The sequence below is a fragment of the Aspergillus costaricaensis genome (assembly GCF_003184835.1).
Source record: "Aspergillus costaricaensis CBS 115574 unplaced genomic scaffold BO79scaffold_2, whole genome shotgun sequence".
Classification (NCBI taxonomy): Eukaryota; Fungi; Ascomycota; class Eurotiomycetes; order Eurotiales; family Aspergillaceae; genus Aspergillus; species Aspergillus costaricensis.
This window is the reverse complement of record NW_020291802.1, coordinates 1,301,425-1,321,313: the sequence shown is the minus strand read 5'-3', so window position 1 is coordinate 1,321,313 and position 19,889 is coordinate 1,301,425. Positions and strand designations below refer to the sequence as shown.

The following is a 19,889-nucleotide window of genomic DNA, read 5'->3' as shown; positions in this document are numbered from 1 at the left end:
GGAGTTGAATGAGATGAGATATACACATTCCACATCTATACCAGTTGAAAGGTAGAAGCCGTTCTTGTTATAATACTAACAGAATACTGACATACCAAGCTCTTATAAAGACTATCCATTGCTCAGCTGGAGTTTTTAGTCTAGTTGGTAAGATGTCCCTCGCAGAACCCCCCATAGCTACAAGTCATAGTTCCTAGTCCTCAGCCAGCCATAAAGCCTTTGATAAACAGTCCAGATACTAAGGCTTAATCTTTTGGTGCTCTGCACTTCCGTCTAAGTAACACATACAGTCACGTGGTGGCCTGCGATCGATCACTCTCCCTTTTTGTATTTACACCTCACCATCTTTGCTCTTAACATCCATGCGCAATGAACCCTCCCAGGGCCTCCATCCATCTCGTCCGTGATAGCTTCGAATAATTTGATTTTCAAATTTTATAATTACCCTACCTCTAAGGTTCCGAATCCATAATACACCCACGCCTGTGCTTCGACGATGTCGCCTGGGAGAAACGCGAAGCGGTCGCCGATGGAAGGGTCCGCCAGTACTCTAAACCTGAAATCCTCCAAGACGTTGGTCAATTCTTGGTCAGGCACCATCGTCCCGGTGATGCTGTTGAATTCAGTTTTCTGGAGAAAGCCGCATAGAATATCTCTTTCCAGATGAGATATGAGAATGCAAACACCGCCATAATAAGGTTTCCTCAGCCCCGTGCCACTCTGTTTCCTGAAGAGAAAGTCAGCAATGAAGTCGCTACCTACATCTACGCCCGTTCCTTTCGTCCACCATTGGGGGACAAGGAAGGACAGTCCTTTAGGATTAGTGTCATTCACTATTATGGCCTTCATTGAACAAACATGATACCAAAATGTATGATGCTCTTAATGCACCGGAGTGCCCAAAGGAAGCATGTGGCATGCTTGATCCACATGTCAATGAAGCAAAACTAGAGGCTATCTTCAGCGAAGCCACAAGTAGATTGCTCCAGCTTTCTCGACCATCTCTACCCTGGATAGGCTCACTCAACCAGGTTGACGATTTTACATGGGAAGTTACGAAAAGACCTTTGTCGATGGCTATGAATACTCTGATTCAGCTGAGGTCCTTACCCCAGTCGAAATTATTAACCACGATATTCGACACCACGTCCTCATGCTTTGAGTTGCTAGCGGAGCTGCACATCGCGCACCTTGTGAACCAGCACGACGATGCAGTTGACTCGGCCGACGATTGTCGGCGCAAGATTGTTGCTCGCTACCTTTTCCGCAAACCCGCACGAGAATGTCGCTTAACCCAGAGGTTGGCATGCTTCGACAAGGGCCCCTTCAAAATTTGGTGTGATGACTTCCGCCCAGCTAACATCCTCATGAATGAAGAGCTGAAGATTGTGGGTGTTACTGGGAGTTCACATATGCCGCCCCAGTGGGATTCTCCTTTGCGCCACCTTGGTGGCTTTTAATTGAAAAGCCTGAATACTGGCCTCGTGGCCTGGATGACTGGTGTCATGAGTATGAAAGACGCCTTCAGACCTTTCTGGGTGCAACGAGATATAAAGAGGACAAGTTGATTGGACAGGGCTCGCTAAAGAGTACGCAGCGGCTCTCTGATATGATGCAACATAGTTGGGAGAGTGGAGACTTTTGGATTGCCTCTGCGGCAAGAAATAACTTTGCCTTTGACCTGGTGTACTAGCACAAGATCGACCAAGGTTTCTTTGGGTCGCTTTCTTCTCCCATCGATTAGAATTGGAAGCAGACACTTGATTTCTTGGGGCCGGACGAGAGGGTCGAGATCGAAAGATTTCTGGCGACGAAGCTTGGAGAAATGAAGACACGGGAGTTGGCTTGGGACCCGGACGATTACACCAAAGACGCTATGGAGAAAGTCTTTGGAGATAACCCAGCTAAGGGGGATGAGGACGGTGGGATTCGAAATGGCACAAATGGCGATGATGAAATGGCTCGGATAAGCTAGCCGCTTCATCCCCTTGATGGGCGATGCTACAATGTGTCAGTGAATACATACAAGAAGAGCTTTTGAGCTACGCAAGCGCACGATATTGTAACATTGAATGGAGTAGCGGTGTAAAGATTTTTCGCTCGAAGAATAACAGCAAAGGATTCACGCTCTAAAGCCTTACTCACATTGCAGTGACTCCCCTTCCGCACGGGAGACAAAGAGATATTATCTTAATTCCTCAGCGCGACCCCCCCCCCCCCAAGAATTCAGTTGTTCGAACTCTGTCATGATAGTTAGTATATCCTAAGCAAGGAATAAATAAACCTATGTCAGAAGAAGCGCTACAGACTCTGGTTCAGCCAATCGTAAAACTGCTACCGACCCATGAATAACAGGACTGTCCCTATTTTATATACAAGTTGGTGTTCTTTGTAGCTTTTCAAGTACTTCTCATCCTATCCAGGTAAAAGGCAGTGTTGCCGACCACCTAAGCATCTCGACTTTTTTCCAATTCCCTCATCATAATCATCGACCCCATCAGAATCATATCTCTAACCCCTCGTTCCTTCTACCTCACTGATAAAATGACACCCAAAACTGACAAGGCTGACCCAGCTGGGTATAGTCCTTCGTCAATGGACGCCGCCGAATCTGCTGATCAAAACTGGGGTAAGTGGTTTGTGGATCCCTGCATCCAGCCAGCGAGGTGGCAGCGGCCCCGGACTGACAAAGCATCAATACTCCATAGTAACGCAACACATGAATTTCGATTCCCCCGAGCTCTACAGAAAGGCTACTCTAGGAATCCAGTACAAAGTCACACACAGTTCAAGCGGCTACATCGCAGACCAGGGGGGTCTTCGGACTGCCTATATAGGCCTTATGTTGAAATGTAACAAGGATCTGGGCAAAGCTGCCCCCATGGACACCGAGTTCTCCGTCGTCTGGGACGTTCCTTAGCCACTGACTACGTCCGATAATGTGAAAGAGGAGTTCTCGGCTCGGACTTTTGTCGATCAATGCACCGATCTATACATGGCGAAATCCTTTGTCCGCATTAATAATCTGGTGTAGCCATACCTAAAGCCTATTATGTCAGAGCTGCGCCCACGCCCTGAGAATCTAGAAGCATATCTTGCTCGGGGTCACCTTGCGTTCCGGCTGACTCCCAACCCCGAGGACGTACGCACTCCGAAGCTTGCACCCTGTACGTGCCCCTGCCCTGGGCACCCTCAAGGGCTCGACTGGGATGAGATAGTGGTCAGTCATGCGCACCTACTAGCCGATCTTCCCGCCTTTGCATTTGCGGACGTCGAGGACTTTCGCACCCTGAAACGTCATCGTGTGTTTGCAGTTACAATCAATCAGAGGACCTTGGTCTACAAGCCTGCAATCAACAGTGCATCGTTAATCAATGAGGTCGGAATGCCGAAGCAGTTGGCCGTGTTGCCAAGTGGAGGTGCCCTTCGGGTTCCTAAGGTAGAAGGCATCCTAGGTGCAGGGACAATATATGCTGGGATTCTTATGACCCATATCCCTTCTACAGGTATTCTGGATGAGATGATCGGAACAGGTGTAGCAGTGAGTACTACCGAGCGCCAACAGTGGTACAATCAGATCTCAGACGCTCTTCGAATTGTTCATCGGAATGGGTACTATTGGGGGGACGCCCATCCACGCAACGTTGTGATTGATGGCAATCGTGAGGTTTAGCTCGTGGATTTTTAAGGACGGAAAGGCTGGGCTGAAAAGCTGGAGAGAATTCAAAATGAAGACCTGCAGGGCTTAGCCGATATCCATTCGTGTCTGGAGACACGGAATCCAGCGCTTCAACCCTCGGCCTGGATACAATTCGATCGCTCGCTCGCCTTTCTGTTGGCTCTCGTGTTCACTTTCGCCTGCGTCTTTCACCATCTCCTGCGAGCTCACTTGTCGTCCGATATCGGTCGCCTGCCCTCTCTCCTATTCGCTGATTTGTCCAGTATCATATCATATTTCTGCCTCCACTTGGGGCTCTGATCTGCTGCTCTGCCTCCACTGCTCGTGTATTTCTCATTCCAATTCGTTCTCTTTTTTCGCCCATGCTAAGCAGATAGTCGGCCAATGTGGCCGTCTTGTGTGAAGATTCATGATTTCGATTTGATTGATGTTATGGATCAGGAAGACGGACCGATCGGGGTTCTCGAAGTCAGGATCCTCGGTACGGTCGACCGTAGCTACCACTAGTGCTATTCCGACTAAGCTATATACAGGCAGGCTACTGCAGCAAAACAAATTGTCGAAGAGGGCTACATTAAGAGATGTGCAATGAGCGAGTCGGTTGGGACTAGCGTTTGTTGAAGATATGAGGATACTCAGGAGTAGGAGTTGGAACGATTCCTTAAAGTGGTTGAATTGATGATGAAGAGGTGTGACTAACAAATAGCCTGTATTAGTTAAGCACTTCGTATCACGTGGTCGGATTACTCAGGTGAAAGAGCGCCGCACTGCTGACAGCATTAATCTGTAGAGGTATTCCCCGTTTCCGCCTTCGGCACCGCTGTTCCATCCCCTCGCTCGAAGCACACGTTGTGTCCTTTGTCGCCTCTCGGCTTCAACAGCAAGTCCTTCAAAACGATCATTTTCCTTGATACAAGCATCAGGAAAGCCGAGGGCTCAAAGCGCCCAGATGGCTGGTAGTCCTACACCTCAGCTTGAACTACTAAAACGTCCAGCTTGTCTAGGGAGGGTTGCAGTCTTCCGGTTACTACTTGTAGAGATTAAACATACTAGGGAACGTTATCATGAAGAGATATTGTTCAAGAAGAGAGAATTTGAGAGGATCAAGAATGAATGAATGTAGTGTAAAACAATAGTCACGTGTTGGGGCAACGGAACTTGATGAATCTTAACAGAGATACTGGGTACGGGCAGAGATGACTACGGGGTAAGGCTTATCAAAGAGGAGACTATGAGGGGCTTACAGCTCGGCGTGGTCTGAAATAAACTCGGCATGGTCAAACGCTAAATACGGAACAACTCTTTTCTATCTTAACCATGATGAGGTCTTTATTTTTCATAAAAATTACATATTTTCAGTATACTGAAACTATGCACATTTTAATCCTAAGCTTAAAGTGTTCAAAAAAAAAAAAAAAAAGACTCCATAATAAAATACCCTAATAAATACTCTAAATACCCTAAAAAGTTCTGATATATAGCTTATTATAGGCTTATCGTGGTCTAAAACTAAGATTCTTGACTATGATGAGCTTTTGCCAAGAACAGGTTCGGCGTGGTCTGAAATAGGCGGTAAGGTAACTGGCAGAATGTTAGACCACACTCACCTTTTTTCAGACCACGATGAGCTGCGACCCGGACAATGAGTTCCTAACTTTATTTTAGAGATAGTTGACTAAGGAGAGGCGAAGATAGAGTAGCAAAAACATAATGACCCAAAAACATACAACAGAAGGGATTCGCTGGTGGTCACCCACCCAACTACTAACCTCCCGGCGTGTGGCTTAAGTACGGCTGAGCGGACGGGAAGCCCTGTTTTCCACACCCTGTGGTCGTATGTATTTTCTCTTTTATTGGCAAGAATTATATCATGCAATATGGTTTTACACAAGAAGAGCACAATGAGAAGTTACAACCACCATCCACTGTCTCTTATTTGCGTGAGGGGTGAAGCCCAATCGGTCGAGGACGGAATGCGGAAATTTGGCACGGATGCTAGCATAGCAGTACCTCAAAACCCCTGATCTTACACGAACATAAGCGGGTATTAATCTGCGTATGCTAAATCCCGAGAAACTCTACCCGGACGACCAACTGACTCGGGGCGTAGGGTAAACTAGGAAGTCTATCTAAATACCGGGGAAAATGGACGAAATTGAACGGGGAACGACAGTTGATGACTTACGGACCGCTGATACAATTGAGTGAAATTTTACTGAACTTTCAAATAGGTAGGCGTATAGGTACGTTCAGGCACCAGAGACTGGATGGATTCTGATGATGGCCTCCATGCTCTGTGATCGTATGTTATAATCTCTTCTTCCAAAATTATTATACACTAAGGTATTTTACAAATATGAAAGCTAGTCGCATTAAGGTTTTGATGATGTCCTCGAGTTAGCAAGGACCTACCACCCAGGGAAGGAGAGGCTCAGTACATAGAGGAAGTGCTATCCCTCCACAGATAAGAGACTGCATGCAAAACCACAAGTAACTTTCTCTAATACGAGGGAGATTACACCCCTCCAACTAAGCCGCATAGTCTTACAAAAGTCCCTAGCAGCGGAAACGATCTACAATCGCGGCACCTTACCATACACAGTAGCTTGTTTCCGAGACTTATGCATACATGCCGACGGCATCAACCCTATTCGCCAAAAGGTATATCGTACAGTCACATTTGGCCCGTTCGGGGGACCCATCAACATCCTAAATACATCATACACGGCACGCATCTGCAGCTAAAATATTATCAGTCCGCCGATCGCGACTATACCCCTCAGTCATTTGAGATAAGTTGCCTATGCTTATGCCCATTTTCAATCCTAATTCAACTCTCTGAGCTATGATTTCCGACTTCTTCTAAATAAACAACGAGCCTTGGATTGGTTACAGTGATGGTATCATCCTACGAATTCCGCCTCGGAGTCGACGTCGGCGGCACCTTTACTGACGTGTGCGTCTTCACTCCGAATAATGAGACAGTCCGCGCCAAAGTCCCCACCACGCCTAACCAAACGATCGGGATCAGACACGGGATCGCGAAGGTGCGGCGCTTTCTCAAGGAACAGTATGACTGGAATGGGACATTCAGGTTCATTCATCATGGTACCACGACGGCGACGAATGCCGTGTTGGAAGGCAAAGGAGCGCGGACTGCCTTGGTGGTCACGGCTGGGCATAAAGATATTCTGGCTGTGAGACGGTCGCAAATCCCTGGGGGTCTTGGGGCGTGGCTTTACTATACCCCACCTGAGCCGCCGGTGCCGCTGGAGAGGGTGGTTCAGTGTGTGGAGAGGATGTCGGTTGATGGGGAGACGGTGGTGGAGGTTGATGGAGAGAGGCTGAGAGGGGATTTGCTGGAGTTAGTGGAGAGAGAGAGGCCGGAGGCGGTGGCGGTTTCGTTGCTGAGTTCGTATAGGAATCCTGCTCATGAGGAGGCTGTTGCGAAGATAATTCGAGAGGTATGTGGTCCGGGAGTGGCGGTCAATTGCTCGAGTGAAGTGTTGCGGGAGGTGGGCGAGTATGAGCGAACGGTCACGACCTGCACCAATGCTTTGGTGAAGCCGGTGATGCAGAATTACTTGCGCGAGCTGTCCGAGCAGTTGGCGTCGGAGACAGAGGCGATTCGGGTGTTGAAGAGTGATGGTGGCTTGACGAGTGTCGGCCTGGCCGGCGAGTTCCCCGTGAATATCTTGATGTCTGGGCCGGCTGGAGGAGCCAAAGGCGTGGCTGATGCGGTCGCTCGAAGCACCCCGTACAAAAACCTTATCACTCTCGACATGGGAGGGACTTCGACGGACTGTGCGCTCATTTTGGAGGGGAAGCCGCGTATTCGTCGGGATACTGTGGTCGATACCCTAACGGTTCGTGCACCGGCAGTGGACATTCATACCGTTGGGGCTGGAGGTGGCTCAATCGCAACATATATGGAGGTCACTGAGACCTTGCGGGTCGGACCAGAGAGTTCTGGGGCAGCGCCAGGTCCAGCCTGTTATGGAAAGGGAGGGACAGAAGCGACGGTGACCGATGCAAATCTCGTCCTGGGATACCTACCCCATAGCCTACTGGGTGGTGAATTTTGCTTGGATACAGAAGCAGCAAAGACCGCGGTTCAGAAACTTGCCACCACAATGGGACTACCTCTGAGACAGACGGCAGAGGACATAATCAACATTGTCAATGAAACAATGTATGGTGCTGTTCGATTGGTCTCTGTCGAACAGGGATATGATCCAAGAGACTTTGCACTCGTTGCGTTTGGCGGTGCTGGGCCACTGCATGCTAATGCAGTAGGAAAGCTTCTAGGTGCATGGCCAGTCATCGTACCTCCGTCTCCAGGCATCCTGTGTGCACAGGGCGATCTGACAACCAAGTTGAGTCATGAGCAGTCCGTCACCTTTACTCGGATGGTGAGAGATACCTCGTCGGAGGAACTGCGACATCAGGTGGAAGAACTGGAAAAGCACTGCAAACAGATAATGCGAGACTCTTGTGGTTCGGACTGGCCTATGCCATTGGTTGCCACGTACGAGGTTGATGTCCGATACAAAGGGCAGGCCCTGACCATCACAATCAATCTCTCGCACGACGAAATCCAACTGAACGACCAGGCTTGGCGCCGTGTGCTACAAGACGCTTTCAACAAGAAGCATCAGCAGCAGTTTGGCTACTGTCTTCCTGACTTTGAACTCGAGCTGATGCGTATTGGCGTGATACTCGAGGATGGCTCATCAGATGTGGAGCTGACAGTAGTCCCTAAAGCAGAATCTAGCGAGCCTCCATCCTCGGCCGTCATTGGCACGCAGGTTATTATTATCGAGGGCCGAGAACAGCTAGCGACAGTGTGGGAGCGAGAGAAAATCACGCTCGAAGGTATCCGGGTTACAGGACCCTGCATCATCACGGAAATGGACAGCAACACACTGATTCTTCCCGGCTATTCAGGTGAGATCGATCGCCTTGGTAATATTCTCATCCTGCCGATTGCAGAGCAACCACCCCCAACGACGCAACATACCTCGGAAACAGCAGCAGAATTGATGCGCAGTAATCCGCTTATCGCAACTCTGATATCCTCTTCACTGGCATGCATCCGTGGCGAAATGGACAAATTGATACTCCGCTGCAGCATGTCCCCTGCTATCCGCGAGCAGCAAGATGAATTCAATGTCATCACAACTGCAGAGGGCAAGATGCTTGTGGGTCAATTCGGCAGCTTCATCAAAGAGTTCCTTGGGGTGTGGACGGGAAGTATCGAAGAAGGTGATGTTTTCATTACCAATGACACATACATGGTCAAGGGGGCTGTTAGTCACTTGAACGATGTGATCATCATCCTTCCCATCTTCCATGAACATCGGTTGATCGGCTGGGCTTCTCAATTCGGACACTTGACCGATGTTGGAGGCATGGTTCCGGGGAGCATGTCCATCAACGCCACCTCCATCTATGATGATGGAGTCCAGATTCCATGCATCAAGCTCTACTCCCAAGGGGTGATGAACAGCGACCTGGTTGATCTGCTATGTCGAAATTCCCGCCAACCGGCATGGTATCGATCGGATCTGACGGCTCTGGTGACGGCATGTCGCATGGCAGCAACGCGCATCTCCGAGCTGGCCACCCGCTTCGGAACCGAGGTGTATCTAGCTGCCTGTCAGGAACTTCTAGATCGGAATCGGAATGGTCTAGCCAAGATTGTTGAGCGTCAATTTGACGATAAACTCAGCACATTTACCGACTTCGTCGACGACGACGGCCATGGCGTCGGACCCTGGGCCGTAACATGTTCGATGCAGAAAACCAGCGCTGGGGGGTTAAATTTCGACTGGAGTGGTACTTCTCCCCAGAGCGAGCACAGCATCAACTTTTATCTCTCAGAGACCATGTTCAAGATGCTGGTGGGATACTACCTCATAGCCGCTGCCGCACCGGGAACAGTCATCAACGACGGGTTTCACGATCTCATTGAAGTGCATATCCCCGAAGGCACCGTTCTAAAGCCAGTCCGGCCCGCCCCAATTTCTTGTCGCACTCACTTCCTAGGCCGGACCATGGACGTGATCCAAGCGCTGATCGGGCAGAAGAACGATGCCTATGTAGCGGCAGCTGGATTCAGCGACTCGCCCCATTTCTTCTACTCCGGATACTACTCCACTGGGGAATGGTATCAACTATATCAGATTGGCTTTGGCGGGGTTCCGGCTCGAGCAGCAGGCGATGGATTGGACTGTCATTGCTTGTTCCCCGCCATCAAGTCAATTCCAACGGAGAGCATCGAGCTGAATTACCCCCTTCGGATTGAAGCAAACGAGAGCGTCGCGGACAGCGGTGGGCCGGGATACTTCCGAGGAGGCAATGCACAACGAACCCTCTATCGATTCCTAGCGAGAGGGGAGATCAGTTTGCATGATGATCGGTGGTTCACGAAGCCATGGGGTCTCAAAGGGGGAAAACCGGGACAACGTTCGCGGAAGATCTTATATCGGTACTCTCGCAGTGCCGATAGTCCAGTTACGGAGACCCTGCCGTCAAAATGCGACCATGTACGAGTGGATCCGGGGGATTTGTTAGAATGGGTGACGTGGGGAGGTGGTGGGTTGGGCGATCCCCTTACTAGACCCGCTGAGCGAGTTGCAATGGATGTCCGTCGGAAATTGGTAACGGTGGAGGGTGCACGCAACGGGTATGGTGTTTTGCTCGATGATGATGGGATGGTCTGTACTCCGGAAACAGAAGAATTGAGGGCAAATATGCGGAGCCTTTTGACAGATGGCATCATCTATGACCGCGGAGGCAGTCTGGACGAGCTGCAGAAGTCATGTTTACAAGAGACGGGGCAGCAAGCCCCGACTCCATTGTGGGAAACTGAGCCATATGGACCACACATGGGCCTGGAGTATGTGAAGCAGTGGTATGCCACGAAGCAGGAGGAGAGGGGGTGGGAATTGGAGTAATGCTTCATGGGGGCAGGTGTCACTGCATGACAATTCACCCGAGCTCCTTTATCATCCAGGCATTTGCATGCTTGGCCCTCAAATTCCTCATTGAAGTTGTCGTACCACAGATTGTTATTCGATAATATTTTGTAGTTTTGACAAGGCCACATGGTCAACATTCTCGTAATAGCACCGTGCAGTGGCTTCATTGGTTTGTTTCACCACCATTCAGCTTAGGGATCTCTCTAGTCCGCTGAGACTCCGGTCTCTAGAGATCTCTGCACGATAGCGATGGGCTGGTTCATGATTCCCGGCCCAAAGCCGAGCTTTCTCCGTAGCGCACATTTTGTTTGTACAATGGGTTCAAGTACTCGGTGTGATTCGGCTGCTGTAGCTGGGTGGGCGACTACTGCCGCAGGCGGTGTCCCTGTTAATGCCTGGGACAGCCTGAAAAAGCCACAGCTCGACTACCACCTTTCATTTATTTCTCTGCTATGAGCAGACAATTGGGGTTGAGACTGGTGTTTACATTGTACTAGTTGTGCTTTTGTATACATATAGTTTGGGGGTCTCATTCTTCCCATTGTTAACTTACTAGCACTATAGTTTCCAACAAACAAGAGCCCTACCCGTTTATATATAATGAGTAGTACTAAGTAGATGATACCGAGGATAAACCATAGTAATCTCAACTATCAGTATTTAGACAAGTAGTAGTCCTGAACGAATAATAGCTGCCAGGTCTATTAGATAAAAAATGAATTCTATATACACCCTATCTCATTCACTAACACCAACCCGCCCCATAGGACCCCCAACACCTCTTCTGGAAATCGTCGTGGTTTCCAACCCACAGACGAGAAGGCGGCAATTTAGTGGAAGTTAACATATGCTAGAGTACAATATAACCTATTGTATTAAGATGTCTAGTATATACGACCACAGGGTGTGGAAAACAGGGCTTCCCGTCCGCTCAGCCGTACTTAAGCCACACGCTGGGAGGTTAGTAGTTGGGTGGGTGACCACCAGCGAATCCCTTCTGTTGTATGTTTTTTATTTTTCTTTTTTCAATTTTACTGTAATTAGCGAGTTGGTATGCTTCTCGTCTTTTGAAGATAACCATAAGAACTGTAGGTAGATCTATGATACTATTATACGGTGCGGTGTTAGTGGTGAAGTCAACAGGTTAGCCAAGTTGTGATAAGCCTCAATTCGCGGTGAGTCGGAATTACTAGTATATACTACTACGAAGTACCCGAGAACACAGAAGGGACTGAAGGGAGAGATCATGCTATATCATTTACCGCAGCCTGGTTTTCAGACAAAGAGTAACAAACAGTACGGTAGGAAGCTATTAGATTAGAATGTAACTGGTACTGGGTCAGGATAGCCCCGACCAACGCCTAGCGAGCTGCAATGCTGCCAAGGTATTTGGACACTATCTTAGTCCATGCTATTTGGTATTGCCCGGAAATCGACCATAGTCATTACCATGGGTACAAGCACTACCAATGAAACATATCCTCCTGTCAAAGGCATCCGTGTACCGCCATGCACATCAATAAATAGTATAAGGTATTCGAAAGACTGCCGCAGCCGAGAGAAGATAGAAAATAGTATGAAAATAGATAAATGAGCCCCCTTCCCACGAAGCGTATAAAGCGTAAGATACCATAACCACCCAAACTCCAAGCCCCCGTCGTAGGAAAACGTCCCAAGAACTCCGAAACCAGACCCTCTATGACCAGCATGAGACTAACCGCATTACTTTTTGCCTTTCCGGATATTCAGAACTCGTGATCTTTACTCCGGAGCAGCATGATACTTCTCGGTGGCTGAGCGGAACAACTCCTGTTGCTGCCGTAGAAGCTCCTCTTCGGACAACCCGCTTTGCTCCATCTTGCTCTGCTTCTTCTCTCGTGACTAGTAAAATAGATATATGTCAGCGGGACAATACCACAAATTGAGGAAGGGTGTCAGCCACATACCTTCAGCTGCTCTTTATGTTCCTCCGCGACAGCAAGGACATCGGGAATGTAGTCGCTGAAACCGAGATCACGGAGGGCGCGCTCGACATGTTCGCAGGCGATAGTCTTCTTGGCTTCCTTTTCGCTGATGTCGTTGGCTTCGGAGGAGATCAGGGTGATGAATTCGACACAGCATTCCATGAGGAGATCGCGGGCATCTTTGGAGAAAGTCTGGCCAGATGAGGGTGGTAGAATCTCGGTGATAATCTTTTGAACCGTCGCTGTATATTTTGCGATTTAGTATATGATGTATATTTGATTATGTTATGTACTGAATCCGAGGAAAACAAAGCAAAGGGCGACTGGCCCCGACGAGCTCGAACGTGGGGGAGTTGATGCGACGCGACAACACGGAGGAAGGCGACATACCTTTAGGTAGCGACAAGTCGTCGTTGGCTAGTAGGAAAAGCGCGAGTTAGCTCGATACCTTGAATTTGCGCGAGAAAGTAATCCGGAATAAAACTTACCACTAAATTCGCGATCTGACATGATGGGCGACAAGGAAGGAACTAGGCGAAACGCGCGTTCTGCACAGTGGTGGAAGTTGGCTCCAGATTGGAAAGTATGTATTGTGACGGTGCGCGGGGAGCAACTGGTTGGTATAAATAGCTGCGATTAAATCCCGGCGCGGAGGGACTCGTCACGGAACGGAAGAACCGCCCGGCAGAAACATACCGCCTCTGGGGTTTTTAATCTCGGTTCACAGCTTTTTTTCGGTTCATGATTTCTTCACTCATGCAGTGCTCTTCGCACAACAGAAAGTGAAAAATGGCATCACTTTTCTTGTTTTGCTTGCTCAATTCTTGACATTTCTCAAGGAACTAACTTCGATGGTATGTATTTCACCCTTTTTTTTTCTTGTTTGCCTTCCAATTATCATGATGAACATCGTTGTCGCCCCTATCATACCATCTATGGTGACGTACACTGTCCAAGCCAAACGGACCACTGAAATATTTCCTCACATTCGGAATTTTCCAATCAGTCATTGCATCGTACATTGCTGACTTATTCAAAGAATTTAGGTGCAGACTCTGCAATTCGCTTATCACGACCACACAATACCTCATTTCGATATCCGTAAGGTATGCGATAATATTTTCTTCTATGCGTCCACAACTTTTTACATGATGATCACATTACATTCCATGCTAAGTATGAAGGTTAACGCCTAATGCTTCCGAAATGTAACCTGCTTTTCATCTTTCGGCTGATTTGTATTCTATTTCGCAATATGTTCTATATTGAGTTTTGTTGACGGTATATACTGACTGTCTTCATAAGAATCATCTAGTTGTAATCTACTCCTGGAACGCCTCAAGAGCCTTGTCGTTCCACCTAGTTTTATCTATTAGCTTTATCCTGAAATGAAGAGATTTCCAAATCACTCACGTGAAGAATTTCCCAGTAAGCTCGTTAGGAGCGTCCAACACCAGCTTCGCCATTACATGGCCCGGCTGCTCTGGCTTAAGGAGCTTGCCATCCTTGTGGACCGTCGTAAACTTGGCATGCATCTGCGGCTCCAGAGTCGTAGCGTGGTCCTCACGCAGCTCCCGCTGCATCTCGGTGTCAACCATACCAGGCCGGATAGAAATCGAAGTGACCTCGGGTTCTTCCTCTCCCAAGCTCAAAGCGAGGTGGTTCATAGCCGCCTTGGTCGCACCGTAAAGAGCCCATCCTCTATAAGCTGTGACGGCAGCACCCGACGAAGTGAAGATAATTTTTCCCTTGGATTCACGGAGGGCGGGAAGACCGGCTTTGATCTAAGCAGATAATGAATATCAATGCGTTAGCTATCGAGGTCCATTGATGTATCACTATCCGCCATAGATTCGAAAACTCGCACTTACGAAAGCAGTAAGACTGATAAAGTTCACATCGAATGCGTGCTTCCATTGCGCGAAATCGGCATCCTTGACCTTGCCTACTTGTCCGAGCATGCCGTGGTTGAGGACCATGCCGTCCAGACGGCCGAAGGACTTGAGAGCCAGGTCCACGGCCTTCTGACCGAGGGAGAAATCGGCCAGGTCTCCATTGAGCACTTCGACCTGCTTGCTGTATTGCTCCTTGAGCTTCTCGAGGGGTTCGCGACTACGAGCGATCACGACAACATTGTGGGATTGGGGTGCGGTGAGGAGGTATTTCGCGATGGCGAGGCCGATTCCTGGGTGTGCGAGTATGGTCAGTGACTGCGGGGTTGAGGTTGCGGATGAATTGGGTTTGGAATATTGGATGGGTCGAACAATATTACCTCGAGAGGCACCGGTAACGATGATAGTCTTGCTCGACATTGTGCTTGGTTTGTGTGACGATGGAACTGGTCTGGTTGCACAGCAAGTGGCTGAATAAATGGATGCTATGACGAGAGTGGGGGTGGGATGCTCTCGTATCGGACCGGCCACTTGCCTTCCAAGAACGGACGGGCCGACGGAGGGTTTACTACTAGAGCCATTTGCCATATTTCCCGTGCAATTGACCCTCTGACTGCGCTTCCACGTCCATTACCACTGAAGGACAGACTTGCTCTATCCATCGGTTTGATCACTTTAACAAACCTATCTGTTGGAAGTGTGACGTAGGTGCACGCGGTCTGGCTCGGAATTTGTTCTTATGCTTCAGGTGTCTGATAAACCTACAGAGTCCTACCTGGATGATAGAGCTCATGGCGCTAAGCCCTACCATCTACTCGCTGCGTAGAGTAGGTGAACTGTGTTATACTGAGCAGCTGTCTGCATGAGAAATATACTTCGATACTACCTAAATTCGACAATTTTGGAGTCGGGGGCATCCCCTCGACACATCATAGTACTGAGAGTTGCCCACCAAATGTGTTGGCGGCACCAGGTATGGCTTTTGGGAGTTCATAGGGAGCAGAGCCATTATAGTCAATGGACTTTGTGGATGACTAAAATAGACATTAATCACAACGTGAATGCTAGTATACTAAGAATAGCTGGATGGAAAGGTGATCGAAGGGTTACACTGGTTCCCGCGGGACACAGCCTAATGCAAGCCTGTTTTCATTCTGTAGTATGGAGCAGCGGCGACATCTTGATGGAAAAAGTATCCCTTCAGTTTCAGTGCTCATGTGACTTGAGATATAGAGCATTACTTACTATGACAAGGAGAGTTGTGAGATGCCGCGAGCTTTGGCGCTGATGAAACGAGGGGGAACGTGGGGTCTTTGTCGGCAATTTATCCGCTGTTTTATGTATGACGCTAGTCAACTCCACTGCCATAGACCTTCTAGACTGAAATAGTACCAAGATGACTACATTTCCCCAGTCACACTATTCCCAGTCTTCTGACAAGTTCCTTGAAGTAATTGTTTCTTGAAAGGTTGACTTTTCCGCGGAAAACATTAACCATGGTTGAGTGGAGCCCGTGGAAAGGTATATTAAAACATACTATAGCATCATCCTACTAGTATGTATATACTTACCAGTCTCTATAATTGGTGAGAAGCGGAATCTATATATTCCACTGACCGATTTTGCTAGTATTGTGGCTAGCCAGTCCCCCGATGACCTCCGTTCAGCCACAGGCATGAATTGAAATGGCTTGTATATACCACGCCTATATTCTTTAGGGCCCAGAAATCAATTCCCAAATGCAAATGCCATTCTATGAACAGAGCATGTCTTAGAAAATTCTAGAATATCTGCCAAGGGCCTAAACGATCTGGAGAGAATCCACTGTATCATGAAGCCCGTGGGGAAGCTATGCTTTTTCCCGGTACCTTGAGTAGGGCGTATGGGTCTACCACTCAACATGAGGGTAGTCTCAACTCCTGCTTCTCATGACAAGAAATAAACTACAGCATATTGGGATAATCACATAAGCAAATGATCTTTCTAGAGAATGTATTTTCCATCAATTGTCAGGGGAGGGACGAAGACCCGGAAACGTCTGGCCCTCCGGAATCGGCAGGCCGTCCGAGTTCGGAACGCTATCTCTAAGCAACAACATCACGCAAGAGAGCAAGATGGCTTGCTCTATCTGAAGTTCAAGATAGATACATTATCACGATGATGCATCCTCATGCTTGTTAATACAAGGTGAACCGGCCCGGTCAACTCGGGAAGGGTGCCGGTTCGATAAGGGCAAATAGCAGCGGGCAGCGTGCACAGTTCCTCATCCGGGAATCATCATTCGAAGGGCGTGATCCACTCTGTTCATCGAATCGACTGTCCCGGATCTACCCCGCCATGGAGTTCTGGAGATACCCACTCCCACTACGACTTTATATAAATTTGACAGCGACCCAACTGGAGAGTGTTGAGATACCAAAATTCATATCAAAAATCGTGTTGTGGTTGCGTAACTTGGGCGCAATCGTTACCCGAAAACCCTTATAAAAGTCATAGCCCCATTCCAACATGCCTACCGTCATTCTTGGAGGAGGTATCATTGGCTCCTCAATTGCCTACTATCTCTCTCAAAGCCAACCGCAAGAAGAAATCCATGTCGTTGAATCAGCATCTGAGCTGTTTTGCTCTGCCTCTGGCTACGCTGCTGGCTTCCTAGCCAAGGATTGGTTTGCGCCTTCTCTCGCGCCATTGGGAGAGCTGTCATTCAACCTACACGAGTCCCTTGCTGCTGAGCACGGTGGAAGGCAGAAATGGGGTTACATAAAAGGTGTGGCGCTGAGCTTAGGCTCCGTGAACAACCAAGGAGGTGCTCGTGGCGACGATTGGCTTCGTGCAGGTACAAGTCGCGCAGAGACAGCCGCAGGCACAAGTCAGTACGGGGAACCCGAGGTCCCAGAATGGGTGACACGGCAGCAGGGGGCGAAGGTAGAGCAAATCAGTGATAAGAATACGACCGGTCAAGTGTAAGGCTGATTAAATCCTTTCGCAATGAAGCAAATATACTGATGATTATTAGTGATCCCTTGAGGTTGTGCAGATTCCTCATGGACAGCTGCACGTCACGAGGTGTCAAGCTCCACTACCCAACAAAAGCTTCGTCGCTTGTTAGGAACGAGGCCGGCACGATCATTGGCGTCAGAATCGTGGACTTGAACACAAAATCCGAATCTACTATCCCCTGTACGAACCTGGTTGTCTGCGCTGGACCGTGGACACCGCAGGTCTTCCGTGACCTGTTCCCATTCTCCAAGGTTGCACTTCCCATATATCCACTCGCTGGATATTCTTTGGTTCTCCACTCTCCAAGACATACTCTGGAACACGAGGAAAAGTATCATGGGGAGACTCATGCGTTGTTCACGACATGGCCGCCATCCTGCGGCTTCAGCCCGGAATTATTCTCTAGGGAAGGAAGGGAAATCTACATTGCGGGTTTGAACACCAAGACGATCCCGCTTCCGGAACGAGCGGACGACTCCCATAAGTCGATGGACCAAAAGGAGATGGATAGATTGAAGGCGGCGTCCGTTCGCCTGCTTGGAAAACTTGCAGAAGGCCAAACGGAATCGACCGACGAAACCCCGAACGTCAACGACCTGAAGATAGTCCGTGAAGGCCTTTGTTTCCGTCCTGCTTCAGATCGTGGCACACCTTTTGTTGGGAGAATTGACGACAGCTTGTTGGGAAGTGACATCAAAACCAGCACAGGAAGCAGGAAGGGTGGGGTGTTTGTTGCTTCGGGTCATGGCCCCTGGGGAATCTCGCTTGCTCTTGGTACTGGAAAGGTCATTGCCGATTTGGTGGAAGGGGTCCAGCCTGCTGTAGATATCAGCGGGCTGGGTGTGAGCCGTAGAGGCTTGGAACGTATATAGTCAGCTTGCATCCACAAACGTACAGAGTGGCTAGAATTCCTCAATAGAATAATAACTAAGACTTTTCTTTGGCTAGTGAACTATAAACGAATAGTAATTCCACCCAAAGTTAATCACAAATAAAAAGCTGAGTAAGGTACATGCTGAATATGGAAGCCTCAGGCACCAGAAGCTTCTCCGAGATTAGTCAGCGCGGCCGCCACGAGATCGAAGCTCTCCAGAATCTGCAATCAAGAGCTGGGGAAACCACGTCGCGCTAACATATTTGTCTCTGCGTTGTTGCAGCCTTCGCGTACTCTTAATATTCTCTAGCTCTTGAACCTCTCCACCTATCTTCTTTCCTATCATCGTCCAAATCATCTCCGCGAACCGAGCTCGGCGCAACACGATCCACCATGGCCAACTATCTCGCCTCCATCTTCGGTACAGAGCAGGACAAGGTCAACTGCTCCTTCTACTACAAAATCGGAGCTTGCAGACATGGCGACCGCTGCTCCCGGAAGCACGTCAAGCCATCATACTCTCAGACGATCCTGATGCCGAACATGTACCAGAATCCCGCGTACGACCCGAAAAGCAAGATGAACCCCAGTCAGCTACAGAACCACTTTGATGCTTTCTACGAGGATGTGTGGTGCGAGATGTGCAAGTACGGCGAGTTGGAGGAATTGGTTGTCTGCGATAACAACAATGACCGTGAGTCGCATCCATTCATTATATTATCCCTTCCCCGGATAGTAGCAAGACATAGGCTAACATTAAATCTCCCCTTTGATAGACCTCATCGGAAATGTCTACGCGCGTTTCAAATACGAAGAAGATGCCCAGGCGGCCTGCGACGCTTTGAATTCACGATGGTACGCGGCACGACCCATATATTGTGAATTATCACCGGTTACGGATTTCCGAGAAGCGTGTTGTCGGTTAAATAGCGGCGAAGGGTGTGTACGTGGTGGATTCTGCAATTTCATTCATCGGAAGGACCCCAGCAATGAGTTGGACCGGGATCTTCGTCTCAGTACGAAGAAGTGGCTGAAGGAGCGTGGCAGGGATGCGAGAAGTGTCAGCCGCAGTCCTAGTCCGGAGCCGACCCGGAGGAGGTACTAGAGGGGGAGGATCTGTGATTTGGAATGTCCTTTGTGTTGTTCTATATGCGGCGTTGGGGGAGAATGACCATCATCTGTCAGCTGTATTTCTATTCTAGTTTCTTTACGCTATGATATCAACTGCATTTGCGATATCCGCAATATGGTTCTGGATTGTGTTTAGGAATGAAAACGAGTTCTTACTATATGGTAATACCCTCTATAATAATAGTATCTATAATAAGTAATTAACGCTGCTAGAACCTCCTTATCTTCAAAGTCATAAACATTGGATGCCACAAAGAACCTCCAGTCTTGGCATCCAGAACCAATAAACGCGGGGCCGCCGGCGCGTCCATCGCGTCGTCCGTCGCATCCAAATTCTTTGTCCAGTCCATCCATTCATATACTCCC

At 48.7% G+C, this 19,889-nt stretch overlaps 7 protein-coding genes across 7 annotated transcripts; 5 read left to right on the top strand and 2 right to left on the bottom strand.

Moving 5' to 3' along the window:
• Positions 1-362: 362 nt before the first annotated feature.
• Positions 363-1,975, top strand: BO79DRAFT_224229 (uncharacterized protein; the record flags this gene model as incomplete). Its single annotated transcript, XM_025683653.1, has 6 exons — positions 363-399; positions 458-615; positions 649-750; positions 825-1,392; positions 1,425-1,684; positions 1,745-1,975. 6 exons carry the CDS (start codon positions 363-365, stop codon positions 1,973-1,975), a joined length of 1,356 nt encoding a protein of 451 aa, XP_025544602.1.
• A 1,077-nt stretch (positions 1,976-3,052) lies between these two features.
• BO79DRAFT_250387 (uncharacterized protein) lies at positions 3,053-3,673 on the top strand (the record flags this gene model as incomplete). The annotated part of the gene is made up of 1 exon (XM_025685813.1): positions 3,053-3,673. The coding sequence occupies one exon, from the start codon at positions 3,053-3,055 to the stop codon at positions 3,671-3,673; it is 621 nt and encodes a 206-aa protein (XP_025544601.1).
• Positions 3,674-6,576: 2,903 nt separating this feature from the next.
• BO79DRAFT_268102 (hydantoinase/oxoprolinase) lies at positions 6,577-10,638 on the top strand (the record flags this gene model as incomplete). Its single annotated transcript, XM_025687092.1, has 1 exon — positions 6,577-10,638. One exon carries the CDS (start codon positions 6,577-6,579, stop codon positions 10,636-10,638), a length of 4,062 nt encoding a protein of 1,353 aa, XP_025544600.1.
• A 1,376-nt stretch (positions 10,639-12,014) lies between these two features.
• Positions 12,015-13,220, bottom strand: nctB (negative cofactor 2 transcription regulator complex subunit NCB2). The gene is made up of 4 exons (XM_025680474.1): positions 13,115-13,220; positions 13,017-13,043; positions 12,609-12,868; positions 12,015-12,543 (listed from the first exon to the last, which is right to left on the bottom strand). The coding sequence occupies exons 1-4, from the start codon at positions 13,134-13,136 to the stop codon at positions 12,424-12,426; spliced, it is 429 nt and encodes a 142-aa protein (XP_025544599.1). The 5' UTR covers positions 13,137-13,220; the 3' UTR covers positions 12,015-12,423.
• Positions 13,221-13,857: 637 nt separating this feature from the next.
• BO79DRAFT_186514 (SDR family oxidoreductase) lies at positions 13,858-14,970 on the bottom strand. Its single transcript, XM_025680473.1, has 4 exons — positions 14,899-14,970; positions 14,498-14,811; positions 14,040-14,410; positions 13,858-13,985 (listed from the first exon to the last, which is right to left on the bottom strand). Exons 1-4 carry the CDS (start codon positions 14,936-14,938, stop codon positions 13,949-13,951), a joined length of 762 nt encoding a protein of 253 aa, XP_025544598.1. The 5' UTR covers positions 14,939-14,970; the 3' UTR covers positions 13,858-13,948.
• Positions 14,971-17,026: 2,056 nt separating this feature from the next.
• On the top strand, positions 17,027-18,450 carry BO79DRAFT_234696 (NAD(P)/FAD-dependent oxidoreductase; the record flags this gene model as incomplete). The annotated part of the gene is made up of 2 exons (XM_025684397.1): positions 17,027-17,481; positions 17,535-18,450. 2 exons carry the CDS (start codon positions 17,027-17,029, stop codon positions 18,388-18,390), a joined length of 1,311 nt encoding a protein of 436 aa, XP_025544597.1. The 3' UTR covers positions 18,391-18,450.
• Positions 18,451-18,635: 185 nt separating this feature from the next.
• Positions 18,636-19,617, top strand: BO79DRAFT_284310 (zinc finger CCCH domain-containing RNA-binding protein). The gene is made up of 2 exons (XM_025688238.1): positions 18,636-19,086; positions 19,169-19,617. Exons 1-2 carry the CDS (start codon positions 18,786-18,788, stop codon positions 19,495-19,497), a joined length of 630 nt encoding a protein of 209 aa, XP_025544596.1. The 5' UTR covers positions 18,636-18,785; the 3' UTR covers positions 19,498-19,617.
• The last annotated feature ends 272 nt before the right edge of the window (positions 19,618-19,889 follow it).

Bases quoted from the DNA above. Each gene is read 5' to 3' on its own strand.
- BO79DRAFT_186514 (XM_025680473.1), bottom strand. From the start codon at position 14,938: ATGTCGAGCAAGACTATCATCGTTACCGGTGCCTCTCGAG. The intron at 14,411-14,497 runs GTAAGTGCGAGT...TTATCTGCTTAG, and splicing joins TTATCAGTCTTACTGCTTTC to ATCAAAGCCGGTCTTCCCGC. The intron at 13,986-14,039 runs GTGAGTGATTTG...AGATAAAACTAG, and splicing joins CTTACTGGGAAATTCTTCAC to GTGGAACGACAAGGCTCTTG.
- nctB (XM_025680474.1), bottom strand. From the start codon at position 13,136: ATGTCAGATCGCGAATTTAGTG. The intron at 13,044-13,114 runs GTAAGTTTTATT...TTTTCCTACTAG, and splicing joins GTCAGATCGCGAATTTAGTG to CCAACGACGACTTGTCGCTA. The intron at 12,869-13,016 runs GTATGTCGCCTT...CAAAATATACAG, and splicing joins CGACTTGTCGCTACCTAAAG to CGACGGTTCAAAAGATTATC.
- BO79DRAFT_284310 (XM_025688238.1), top strand. From the start codon at position 18,786: ATGGCCAACTATCTCGCCTCCATCTTCGGTACAGAGCAGGACAAGGTC. The intron at 19,087-19,168 runs GTGAGTCGCATC...CCCCTTTGATAG, and splicing joins CTGCGATAACAACAATGACC to ACCTCATCGGAAATGTCTAC.